The sequence below is a fragment of the Channa argus genome, chromosome 5 (genome assembly GCF_033026475.1).
Source record: "Channa argus isolate prfri chromosome 5, Channa argus male v1.0, whole genome shotgun sequence".
In the NCBI taxonomy this organism is placed as follows: Eukaryota; Metazoa; Chordata; class Actinopteri; order Anabantiformes; family Channidae; genus Channa; species Channa argus.
The window spans coordinates 4,551,927-4,564,995 of record NC_090201.1 but is presented as its reverse complement, the minus strand read 5'-3'; the positions used below and the strand labels follow the sequence as shown (position 1 = coordinate 4,564,995).

At 38.6% G+C, this 13,069-nt stretch overlaps 1 protein-coding gene across 1 annotated transcript in view; it reads left to right on the top strand.

Moving 5' to 3' along the window:
• Positions 1-983: 983 nt before the first annotated feature.
• Positions 984-13,069, top strand: part of LOC137127731 (integrin alpha-5-like) — a 33,851-nt gene continuing 21,765 nt past the window's right edge. Inside the window, exons 1-10 of the mRNA XM_067505082.1 lie at positions 984-1,359; positions 6,994-7,118; positions 8,977-9,077; positions 9,405-9,528; positions 10,532-10,593; positions 10,785-10,830; positions 10,998-11,123; positions 12,014-12,058; positions 12,356-12,399; positions 12,605-12,661. Coding sequence (XP_067361183.1) covers positions 1,160-1,359; positions 6,994-7,118; positions 8,977-9,077; positions 9,405-9,528; positions 10,532-10,593; positions 10,785-10,830; positions 10,998-11,123; positions 12,014-12,058; positions 12,356-12,399; positions 12,605-12,661 — 930 coding nt within the window. The 5' untranslated portion in view covers positions 984-1,159. The remainder of the gene's footprint in view (positions 1,360-6,993; positions 7,119-8,976; positions 9,078-9,404; positions 9,529-10,531; positions 10,594-10,784; positions 10,831-10,997; positions 11,124-12,013; positions 12,059-12,355; positions 12,400-12,604; positions 12,662-13,069) is intronic.

Sequence of the window (13,069 nt, the reverse complement as noted above, 5' to 3'; positions counted from 1 at the left end):
CAGTCATCAAATGAAGCTTCTATATAAGAAGACCACATTAAATTAGGGTCTGAACTCTCTGGAGAGCAGTCTTTTTTTTTTTTTTTTTTTCAAATTCAAAGTTAACAGACATGAAGGAAACTTGCTGTCTGTCTTTACATGCTGACATAAGTTATGGTTGGTTATCCTGGTGATATACTGTGGGCTGTCGTGAAAAGTAGTCACAGTATTCCCCTGCACGTGTTCAGCTGAAGTAACCCTGCGCTTTAATGAAGCCATCATTGGTGCAAAGTGGCTCTTTGAACAGTTACAGTTCTACATCACAATAACTGACTATTAAAACTGAAAATATAGCTGGAATTCAATTCTTAATGGACTGTGTGATGAAATACTAGTTTCGTTCAAACTTAGAAAGTATGAAGCTACAAACAAAGGCACACAAAGGACAAAATCATAAATATTACTTAAGCCTGAGCCATGTATTTCAAAACCTGAACTGTGAGTCCTTAATTAATAAACAGGTACAGCAGCGTCATCAAAATCATCCTTCCAGATGACATCTTGTGCAAGAGTTTTTAAAAGAGAAATTTTAGCAGAGATTATTGGCCACCTTTCATATTTCTATACCTGTCAAGCTTGGTGAATTTGCCCTTTTGGAAGGTTCAGGGAACATTTTTATATGCTCTGTAATGATTAAAATGCCAGTAAGCTGCATTTTTTTCCGTCAGTATCCATCTCATTATAGGCATAGATACCAGGGTAATCTTAAAACACTTCAATATGTTTGTAATACTTAATGATGAGTGTGTGTTGACCACATCATAAGTCTCCTTTGATTTGTCTTTGGCTGATAATGGAGTGCGTCCCAGACTTGAAACTTTACTGTGTCTTGTGTTTTACAGGAGTCGTTTTTCTTCAGCGACCAGACGTCTGGTAATATTGAAACTCCACCCCAAACGACGTCTCAGTGACTCCCTCCCTCTCTTCAACTCCCCTCTGTCTTCCCTTCATTTACTTTTCACCGCACGCTCTGGAATCAGCAACACTGGACCTGTTGAAGCTGAAGGGATTTTATTCAGGACATGAATTCATGACCAAACCGTGCCACGCAAGGACCAGCGCGGATGATGCATTTTGCGCTGCAGGTCTTCAATGAAAGAAGCGACACGCAAAAAGAGAAATGGGCACCGTTACTGCGCTTTCACCGAGTTGGTGCTGGGGAAGGTCCTGTCATTGCACTGTACTGCTGGTACCTGTAGTGGTGGCTTTGCTTCAGCTTTGCGCAGCATTTAACTTGGACACGGAGAAACGCGTGGTTTTCACGGGACCACAGGGAAGTTATTTCGGTTATTCTGTGGACTTCTTTAGCAACTCATCCAGGTAAAGATTTGGAGCTGGTCGTTATTTACATGAGATGAAAGGAAGTTTGTTTGTTAGTTTTTAATATTATTTTAAGGACAACATGAATTAAACTGACCTCAGTGGAAATAACTGCCTACATAGTGACATAGTGATAGTCATACATAGTCATACATTTAGATTTTTAATTTATTTACATTGTACCATATTTATAGTATTTCATAGGTTACAACTACTATATTCACATGTAAAATTTACTAATCAATATGTTCTAATCTTAATATGTAGTAAATGTATGTATTGTTGTTGTTTACCAGAAGATTACCCTTATTCCAAGATGATGAATGAAAATACTTATTTTTAAATTATATACTTTAAGACGTGTCTTCTGATTCTATTTTATCACTATAGTGATACAGTGGTGGAAACATTTGCATGTGTTGTACTTTTCAAGACTCACTCACTATATCATGCAGTAACCTCTCTTTCTCTCTCTCTCTCTCTCTCTCTCTGTCTCTCTCATACACACACTGGATTTCAGCCTAAGTATGATTGGAAACAGACCTGCAAGTCTCTGTGTGTATGATTCAGAGAGGAGGGGGTTAACCTAAAGCAAAGTAACAAATGTGATAATCTTCTTCTCATTGTCTCTATAGTGGCTTCTGGTATAAGTAGATATTGATTTAAATCAAAAGAGGTTAGAGAGTTTGGGGTTGCGGTAGGAAATAACAAGGTAAAAACATGTTTATAGAAAGCTACAATTTCAAGACATAAGTCAGTACTTTGTAGAAAACTCTTTGGGACCAGCTGCAGCTTCAAGTCTTGTTGGGTATGTCACACCTGAATTTGCAAGAAGCTTGTGGAGTAACAATGGGCAAGACGGCTTTGGCTGGGCTGCTTAAAGACAGAAACATGTCCTAAGGTCACTTCTGAATTGTCTTGGGTCTGAGTTGCAGCTCAATGTTTTCAAAGATCAGACATCGCCACCTACCATCACTTAGTTTTTGTTCACAGAGAAATATCTCCTCTACTGTGAGGAACCCACACTGTCCTAAACTGAAATTAACCTGGAAGAAGTGATTAGCTGAACTTAAATAATACTAATACCCCGCAACATTTACTGTACACACATGTCTGAAAAAAAAGATTTTTAACCACTTTCACTTTTTCCAAATCCAAACATAGACAATAGCTGTAAATAATACTTTCAATGCTTAGTTTGTAGCCTAAATTATGAACCTATGCAGCATAATTATCAGCTAAACTGATATGTATCAAAGTCATATTTGAACATTTTAATATTAATAAAATAATGCCTTAAGAAGAAGCATGTGATAGACAGTGGCATGGTCAGTGCTGTACAAAGTTTAACTTTTGTCAGCCCTTGGCGGCCCTCCATGGGCCTGGGGCCCCAAGCAGCTACGACGTGCCTTACCTGCTGGCCCAGAGCGCCTCTGTATATATACATATCTTGCACATCTCACTTTGTGGTGTGTTCAAGTGCTGACACAGCAGGTGGTCCTTATTGCCGCTAGTTCTTTGGTGTCAGCTTGGTGTCACGGCCATTAGCCAACCTAGCTAGCAGACTCAATTAGCAAACAACCAATATTCATCCTATCTGTAACTTCAGACTTACATCAGCATGATTAAAATACTGTGCAGATGCATCAGTTTATAATACTTGTTAGTATTATTACTGATTAGCTTTACTGTATTTTAGATAAAAATGTTGATTTAGCCCACTTTACTTCAAGATGTAGGCTCAGGTAATTAAATAAAATACTTTGTAGTAGTGGGTTGTAGAGAGTTTGATGGAGTAGTCAGACTCCATCTTAACATTATATTACCATATTATTTAACATTAATAATGCAGTCTAACAGTTTATCACTCTGGGAACTACTTTTTTTTAAAAACTTTTGAAAAGTTTTTCTGACCAGTAAAACACCCTTTCAACCAGATGTTTCAACCATGGTTATGGGGGTTTATGGTCTAAAGCTGAGGGTCTCCAGAGGATGTTTTTCATCACCTGAAAGCTCCTCTATAGATGTGGACAGAAACACTTGTGTTTTATCTGCCAGAGAGCAGCTTGTGGATATTATTCGCAAGATACTGTACACAGATGCTCCTGTTAAATGTCAAACGGCTGTGGTCTTTGCTATATAAATCCCACTTAGACATTCCCCGCTCTCTGTGTCTCAGTTTTCCCTCACTAACATCCTTATGGGCTTCTAGAGTAAAAAGCTGTGTTGATTTAATGAATGTACTGTACATATTTTCCTCAGAGGAAATTTGTTAAGTTTGCTTAACTAGGCCTGTAGCGGTTAGAGGGCATGGGCATGAGACATTGATTTAGACCAATTTGTAGCCCCTTTTTGGTCTTCAATAGTTTTGTTTATGCTTCATAATACCACACTTTATATTTTATTAAATCATGTATTTTGACAGCTTGCAATTATAGCGGAACATTGTGTGAATCTAGTGGTTCTTGTATTGTGGTGGATAAACAAGGCAGCAGGAAAAGTGGGCTTTCCTGTATGTCTGTTTTCCTTCTGCTGATGGGATAAAGTTTGCTGGCTGTCAAGCAATTTGACAGCTGTTGGTGTATAAGGGAGCCTTTTTAAGAGTTGCTCCTGTTGCTCACCATGCTATTTCTGTTTTCAGGTGTCTCAGCACACAAGAAGCTCAAGATTTATAGTATAGGAGGCACTAAGTGTGTCAGTGAAGCGGATGCCTTCTTATCAAGTCTATTAGTACAATCGAAGCATTCGGGTAGTGATGAGAGGTGCTGCAGGATGACACACATGTATCAACATTGGCCTGAGCAGCTTTGCATGTTATCACTGTTTGAGGGTGTGTACAGAGCTCATTCAGTTCACTGGAAGCAAATTTAAGATAATGAAAAAAAGGAGAGAGGTTTGGAGAGTTTCAGCACATTAACTGGACTGAAAATAAGGACTCAGGGGGCAAAAAGTTCAGTACAGTATTTTCCTGTAATTGTCCAAAATGCATGTTTAACCAAAAGTAGACTTGCTCTATGCTAATTGTATATTATGTACAGTATATACATTTCCATAGTATACAGTTAGTGTAGAAAATACTATTTAGAAATAAAACAACATACATATTGTGCTCCCTGAACTAACTAAACCAAAATCACTGGCTGGATCATGTTCCAATGCAACATATAGTATTTTTTGACAGCTCCAAGTGTTACATCTATAAATGGATAGAGCATAGCATTTGAGTAACTTACTTTACAATTTTTCATAGCTGCTCTTTTATTCATATCTTTTACTTTGTACTAGTCTTACCGGTTCACTCATGTTCTAATGTTCAAACAGCAAGAAAGAAAAGATAAATTGAGTGTTTTGTCAGCTCATTCTGGGCCACCCACATATGTATGAGCCAAATGAGTGTATTTACATGTTAACCAAATAAAGCAGATATTTGGGTGGAGGGATCTGTCCCATAGAAGCATGATATCCTGTTTATTATAGCAAGTTGGATAAAATCTTGTGAAACCTGAACAGGGTTAGCTGGGATACGGAAGCTCAGTTGGTTTCCTTGGACATACATTGTTTTTATTACTGAATGTAATGGGAGATGATGTTATTATACATTAGTGGTTCCCAACCTTTTTGGCTTGTGACCCTAAAAATGAAGCAATCACTACACATTTTTTTTTATCAAATTGTTTATGATTTTGAAATAAATAGACACAATGTCCTCTACCAGAAATGTTTTGAGTAGGTCATGCATATGAGCAGTTAAATGGAGTAAGACCTGCCGTAAGGTTAAGACTTGTTTTAAAATACTGTGGCCAATAATGGGAAATGCATTTACAGGACTTCATAAATCCATCCTAGTAGTCGTAGTATAAATTACAGGTTGCGTCTTTGACCTCACCGTGCCTCTAAGCGATTTTCCTGTTTGCAGATGTTCATGTTGTACGTGAGTTAAGAGAAAGGAATCCTCTCTCTCAGCACAAGGATCCTTCATCCCACTGATACAATCATATTGCAAAGAAGGCTGTTACGTTCTCTTTTCTAGTGCCTTTAATTGACTCAAGGTATATCTTACAGCTCCACACATGCAGAGATCACAGTGGGGTGGTGGGCTCTTTAAAGTGAGTCATGTACCTTTGAAAAATAGGACCATTGAAAGCCTGCACCCCGGCCTGCTGAGGGTCTGTGGAGTGAGAAGTCTATAAGGAAAGCTTATCCAGTCATGTAAATATTCTTCATGTGCTCTCCAGACATTCTGGGGCATGAGGGGAGCACAGAGTCAGTCTGATCTCTGCTAATGTCATCAGTCACCAATGTCTTAAGTTGTGCCATTTGCTCTGGATCTTGCCTTTTTAGCAGGGCTTTCTGAAAACGTTGAAAGCATAGCTGTTTTATACACACACTTGCACTTGTACAGAATAATCTGCTTGAAAAACATTAGATAATTTGATGTTAGCATGTGTTTTTCTTTATTTCTCCGGAATCATTTTGCCATGTATTTACTGTACGTGAGAGATGCCGAAATAGGTCCCTATTCTTCTTGTTTAGTCTCTCACTCACACATTTAATTTTCTTACCTTCTGGAAAAATGCTTAAAACCACCTTGCTTGCTAACTAGCAGTTACAGTATGTAGCCAGCTTGCCAGCTCAGCTATTAGGTGCACGTCTTTAAAATGTGAGGCCATGTGTAGTAGTTTCCCATGAAGTAGGCTCTCTTGATTTTAAGAGCACTGAGTCTCACTGCCCATGCAAACTAAACAAAGACTGACACTATAAAAAAACCGGAATTTCCGAAGGATGATTGTCATTCATTAAGCCAAAAAAAGCTTAGTACACCGAGTACTGTAATAGCCATCACAACATGTAATGATTCAGCCAACTGGTGTAGTAGTTTCAATGTACTAGCTTTGTAGCAAGCTAACTTTAAAGCTGCACTAGTACATTTTTTAAATATATTTAACATTTTTTTTTACATTGGATAAAATACTTTAAATGTATGCAATATAGTACCGTAGGAATGAGTCCTAAAACCCTTAAATCAGATCGATTTTTTTGCACGTTCGGTTGCTTTGTCTTGAAGTCTGTGGCTTTTTTGAAAGAGGTTTTGGTTAAAAGCCTGAAATAAGATCTGTAGATAACTTTGCTCTGCACAGCACCTCCTGTGTTAGTCATTATCAAAGCATACCATTGAAGCAGAGACTGTTGAACTTCTCTGATTGGTTAGAAGGGTGAGCCTCGCTAGATATTTTTTAAAGCAAACATCTCTTCACTGCTGCTGTTGAGCTTGCACCTTGAACCTTGCACGCCCCCATAAACAGAACAGGGGATAATATGGGAACAGTCAGCAATAGTAACTCTTTTAACTGATTTTGCAGCTTACTTTCTCCAAAGGCTACTCTCTGTTATAATGTTCAAATTCAATGAGCATATGCGGAAATCTACAAGGATCAGGAATCCAGTCAGTCAATCCAGTCTTTTTTCCATTCTAAAATATTTTTGTCCAGATTTCAAACTTAATTTGCAGTGTGTATGCCATAACTTTGATTAAATACAATCCGAATGTGTATGACTTTCAATCATAACAAGTATTTCATGGTGTTGTTTTGGACTCTTTGTCCTGATAAGTAAGATTTCCTTTTTCCTGTGCAGTATCAGTATTTTGATAGGCGCTCCAAAAGCCAACACCAGCCAACCTGATATCACTGAAGGAGGAGCTGTGTACTTGTGCCCCTGGAGCCAGACTAACTGCAGCATTATCGACTTTGACAACCAAGGTAGGTAGTCTTGTTATCCAAACTGATGGTTGGCCTCCTACTCACACTGATAAAAATGTGAACTGTGAACAATCTCATTTCTCCCTATATCATGTTCACAGCCTTAGATGGTAACTCGCATTGTTCCAGGGTGTAAAAATGTCACTCTCCCAAACGGCAATTTTAAAGGTTTTTCTCCACCATTTTGGGGCAAAGGTTGTGATTGCAATGTTTTCACAAAGCTTTGATTTTCCTGCTGGACTTGGGCTCAGCAGTACGAGCACTCAATTAGGGCAGAGTCATTACGTGGACAATGACCCTAGAGAATCTGTGCTGCCCCTGGTTCTGCCAGCAAAATAATCACCACCATCACAAATGCAGGAAGCGATAGGGACCACAGCATGAGGATCACAGGGTTGAACTTCTCAAATGAAATTCTCAGATATCAAATGGCAGTTTACACAAGATTGGGAGCTTTGACCACTCTGAATACAAACATATGCACTTACAAAAACATAAACTGTCTGAATTGTGATATATGTTATATATGTGTGTGTGTGAACATATATTATATGTTCACACACACATTATATTATATGTAATATATACATGCACAAGTACATGTATATCTACACACACATGCTTTTAAATTGAGTATTCTTACATTTCCCATTAGAGGGCCTGGTGCCTCAGTGATAGAGTATTGGTTTGGGTTGCAGAAGGCTGTGGGTTCAAATCCCACCCCAAAAAGGTGTGGCCCCATCCAGCCACCAGGGGCAACCCTGTTGCCGGTCCTGAGCCCGGATAAAAATGGGAGGGTTGCGGCAGGAAGGGCCAAATAAACGTGTGGAGCATGTTCTGCCATGGCGACCCCTGAAGGCAGAGGCCGAAAGCCATTGATCTATTCTCGCATTTCCCATTACAGGTCTCATGGTGTGTTTTACGCCACAGGCCAGACTCTATTAATGAAACAGGCACACTGAGCTGTAGGCAGGAGAGTTTAATGTCACCACTCTGCTACAGACAGCAGGAACATATATCATATGCGGTATATATCACATATATACACCATTAGAACTTGCACAGCACATTTTTGTACGTTTAAACAGGGACAGGCAAACTGAAGGCATCACATCCTGTTAAATGGCTTTACAAGGACATTAACGTTCATTTGCTTTTTTGCTGGCCTGACAAAAATCCTTGTACAAGTCAGTGGGGTCAGAAAATCCCACCATCACAAAATTGCATTCAATATTTGTATAAGGATGTGGTCAGTTTTTAAGTCAGAAATCTGTTTATACAGCATTCAAATGGCAAACAATAAAAGTTTTGTGGACCAGAAGAAGAAAAATATTACTGATGTAGCTTTCCTAAATTCATTATTTTAACAGCATGTTGTTGAAAGCAGAAATAATGGAGGTGTAATGGTTTTGAAGCTGCAAACGTAAAACCTTCAGCACCACCCACTCTTTTATCACCTCAGCAATGCCAGGGCCTCTTCTTCAAACAGTTCTTGACATTGTAGTACAGCCGTTTGAGTTACAGTAACAAGAAGGTCCAAATCCCTTTGAGCTATTTGATGTCTGCCATCGCATAGAGGATGGATTAAGACTGCAGACCCGGGGAACAAGGACATAAAATATCCTTGTAAAAAGCCAAGAACGTGTGGGGAACTTTCAAATGAAGCCCTGACAGCACAGAAATCAAACACTGATGACACAGGGATTTACATTAAAATAGCAAGACACCAATGGTTTCTTCCAAGTCCTGCTCTCTGAGAACTAGAAAATCTTCAAAAGTATAAATGTTTCAAATATTAAAAGACCTGCCTACAACTTTGTGAAAATATGCAATAAAATTTGTTTTTCTTATCTTGTAGGTGATCGATATTTTTACATAAATGAAGTGAACACTCAGGTTGAATTCAAGTCCCATCAGTGGTTTGGAGCTACAGTGCGTTCCCATGGTAACAGTGTTCTGGTAAGACTGGTTAATATCAGGGTTGCTGAGTTTGGATAATAAACCCAAGTAGATCTGTGAAATCACATCATACGTGTAAGATATGTTTTAGATCTTATTGTTGTCCTTAGACTTAGCATTGACCTAAATAAATGTCTCTTTCATTCTCTGGCATTGGATACAGAGCATTGCTCTTACTAGTTACCCTTTGCCAAATCATAAAAGCTTGAGATATTTTGTCTGTCTAGTTACATTTGCTTAGCTATGATCAATCTTAAAACTTCTACTTTACATAGTGATAGTTCCCAGGCAGAAAATGTTATCAAGCAGTCTATATGTGCATTCCAGGCTTGTGCTCCTAGGTATTACTGGAGAACCAAGCATGACACACCTTTTGCTGATGTCACGGGAACCTGCTATCTCTCCGTAGACAACCTCAAAACGTTTGTGGAGTTTGCCCCTTGCCGAACAGGTAAGAGACAGCAATGCCAGCTAACCATAGGGCAGAAACACACATAACATTTATCCATTTGTCTATGGAATTAGTGTGACACTAACTCTACTTTTAGCTCTGTTTTGGTCTTCACAAACATGTGAGGAAAAATACCTAAGGGTTCAGCTGCTGGATTCTCTAATGACTTCATCAGCAGACAACAAATCCTATAGTCGTTAGGCTATATTGTTATTTCTGATGTGACCTGTAGAAGCATCCCTGGAATTAATGCCTTGGTCGTAGAGGTTACAAGTTAAATTATCCAACTAGCTTTGATAAGATCTTATTGTGGTATCTACATATTTTTAGTGGTTAAAAAGAAAACATACTAGTTAAATTATGTGAAAGGACAAAGAAAATAGTTGTCTAAAGTATATTAAAAAATGTTTTATTAAGAATTGTAAATTCATATTGACATGAATAGGTTTTCCCACTTGTCTGCACGCAATCACGGTTTAAATGACATGAATATAACATTAATTTATGATCCTCCCCCCAAATAGAAAATAATAAAAAATACATTAAAAAAGCATTTCTGATAGAGATGGTTCTAGTATTGCTGGAGCACCCACACTTACCTTTGGCCATTTGACAGCGTCTCTTTTCTGTTTGTTTTTAGTTTTTTTTGCCAGGAACTGTGTTAGTGTTTGGTATTCAGAGTACCGCTATACCTTCATATCATAAGAAAGCTGCTGTCAACACTTTAGACTATCTCTTTAAACACAGCAACAAAGATGTCACTAGGTAAAACTAAAGACGTGTACACATTGCTGTGATCTTATAGAGAGTAAAATGTTTGTGGGAAGCTATTGTAAAATAGTGTCCAGTGTTTTCTCCTGTTCTTTTATTTGGACTAGAATCCAATTTCGAGGCGTAACAGTTAAAAATAATTACATTGGTGAATGCTGCCCTCAATACAACATAATGTTTTGTTTATTACATTATCGTAAAATGGACATGTTTTTTTTACTGCTCACTGCAGAACGACACGGACCTGCTGGACAGGGCTATTGTCAGGGGGGATTTAGTGCTGACTTCACCAAGGTAAGAGAAATATTTGTTGAAGGTTTTGCTCGTTTCTACATAATCACATAGTCACCATTTCTCTGCTTTGGCTGATGTAAGCAGTTGAGATTACATTGTGTAGAACAGACCTGAAGAGTTTGTTTGAACCTCAGGATAAAACTGGTGACAGATAGATTCCTCAACTCTGGCCACTGTTGTCTGTATTGCAGGATGGGAGGGTTGTGCTTGGGGGACCAGGCAGCTTTTACTGGCAAGGTGAGCTCACAGGAATGTTGAACGGTGTGCATTTTCAGGACATACTGGATCTTCCAATGGATTTTTCCCTTTGAGGGGATCCAGAAAATCAACTTGGGAGCCATAGCCAAAAAAATCATCTTTAATCCTTTAACGATTAACCCTCTTGTTGTTCATTCACCCTGTAGGTCAGCTGATCTCTGCCACCACGCAGGAGATTGTTAAAGCCTACTACCCTGCTTACTTCCTGCTGTCAGTTGCCAAGCAGATTCAAACCCAACAGATGCACGGGACCTATGATGACACTTACCTAGGTGAGGAAGTGCCCTTGAATCAAATAATAGACTTACCACTACTATATGTGTTAGTTTTGAACCAGAGCAGTATATCTGGACCATTTGCATGGCTCCCAGATCATAATTATCTATGGATCATAATCTAAGTTAGAGATTTTTCTTAAGTTATCTCAGCACATTCATGATACCAACAGTAACAATCTTGTTTATTTTGGACGCTGTTTGAGCTTTCAACTAACGGGACCCTCACTATTCAAATTTTCACCCTTGGAAGCACAAAACGTAACCATACTGTATGGCAAATAATTTTTAGTTTTGTTCTCATGCTTTTAACCTTTCCTCTGGTTTCAGGCCGATTATCAGTGTACATATGACTCATGACATCACTTGAAATATGACATCATGCTATTAAATATAGGTCGGGGTATTACGGGGTGTTAAAATATGATTAGAACTTAATTACTAGTCTGTGCTACTCTCAAGACATATTTTTGCATTTGTATGTCTTTTTGTCTGACTTTATGACTTTCATTGGGTTTGTGAGGATACGGTCATGACATTGGTCAAAATCCAGCAGCCATTGTTTACCATGCTTTTGTGCACCAAGCTTGCTGTGTCTGCAAATTTGCATATGTTGCTGTCTAATTTTCCATTGTTGTCTAGGTTGTTTTTGGGCATCTATCTTGTATGCTGCTCCCATTTGTCTCTTGAGCTTCTGTTGATGATATGATGATGATATTATGTGAATTGCTTAATGTTTGTTTTTAGATAGCATGAAGCTGTAGCATATCATATCATTCATAACCTACTGTAGTTTGCAAAGTCTTGTCGGAAGTTAACCATAAAACCAATTCTGACTCAGGTAGCTTTCACTTTCTCAATCCTATGTTTACTCTCCATGTCTGCAGGTTACTCTGTAGCTGCTGGTGAGTTCAGTGGGGATAAGGAAGAAGGTGAGAGTCATATTTACAGTGCAAAGTTAAAATGCATGGCTGAGTACTCCCCACCCCCCTCCATGACCTGTGCAGTAGTTCACTGCTCTGTGTTAACTGGTCTGTGACAGTGCATTGAATTAAGTTGCAGTAATAGATTATTCAGTCTTTCAGGAAGCAAAAGTAGAAAAATAAATCTGATAATTGTGTTTGTCACAAGTTGGTCACAAGCTCTGTCCAATATTGCAGCTCCTTGTTATCAATGTTGTTTTGACATGACCACTTGTAACTTTTTGCTCCTTGCTCTCTGAGTTGCAGATTTCATCACAGGAGTTCCAAAAGGACTCATGCTGTATGGTTTAGTAAGGAGTCTCCACATTTTAATTTTATTCATTTTATATACAACATTTTATAGTGCAAACAAATACTTTCATACATGTATCTAGTCAGGCCTGCAGTATTAATGAATGGGGGTCTCTATAACCTTGAACTGTAAATATTTGAAAAGCATTTTAGGATTATTAGCCTCAATGTAATCAATAATGACTATTGTATGTTTCAAATCAGGTGTCCATATTAGATGGTCGGAATCTGAAATCCCTGCTCAACTTGACAGGGGAGCAGGTATGTTCACATCTGCATGGAGATTTTCTGTGCTCTATGGTGGCTGGTTTTCTTGCTGTTGGACCAGTACTTGTGTTGTATTTACTTGATATGTGGTTGTGTTTTCATTATTATTCATTCAGCGTGAGTGTGAGTGTGTGTTTTGGGTTTTGGAGGTCATCAGTGATTGCTCAGAGCAGTCGGTCTTAGGGTGGAGTAAACGGTCAGAAATGAGAATGATCTCGGATAAACTCCAGGCTAACTGAGTCGGTGTCTCTGTGGGTGAATGCTAGGCCCTCTGTGAGTGCTTGCACTCAGCTGCAAAAACACACCAGAGGGTCCATGTGTAAGATGTCTTGTTGATTTCGCCAATTACATTTTCCATTTTGTAATTTACTCCGCAATTAAACAAAGTATATTTCCAAGACA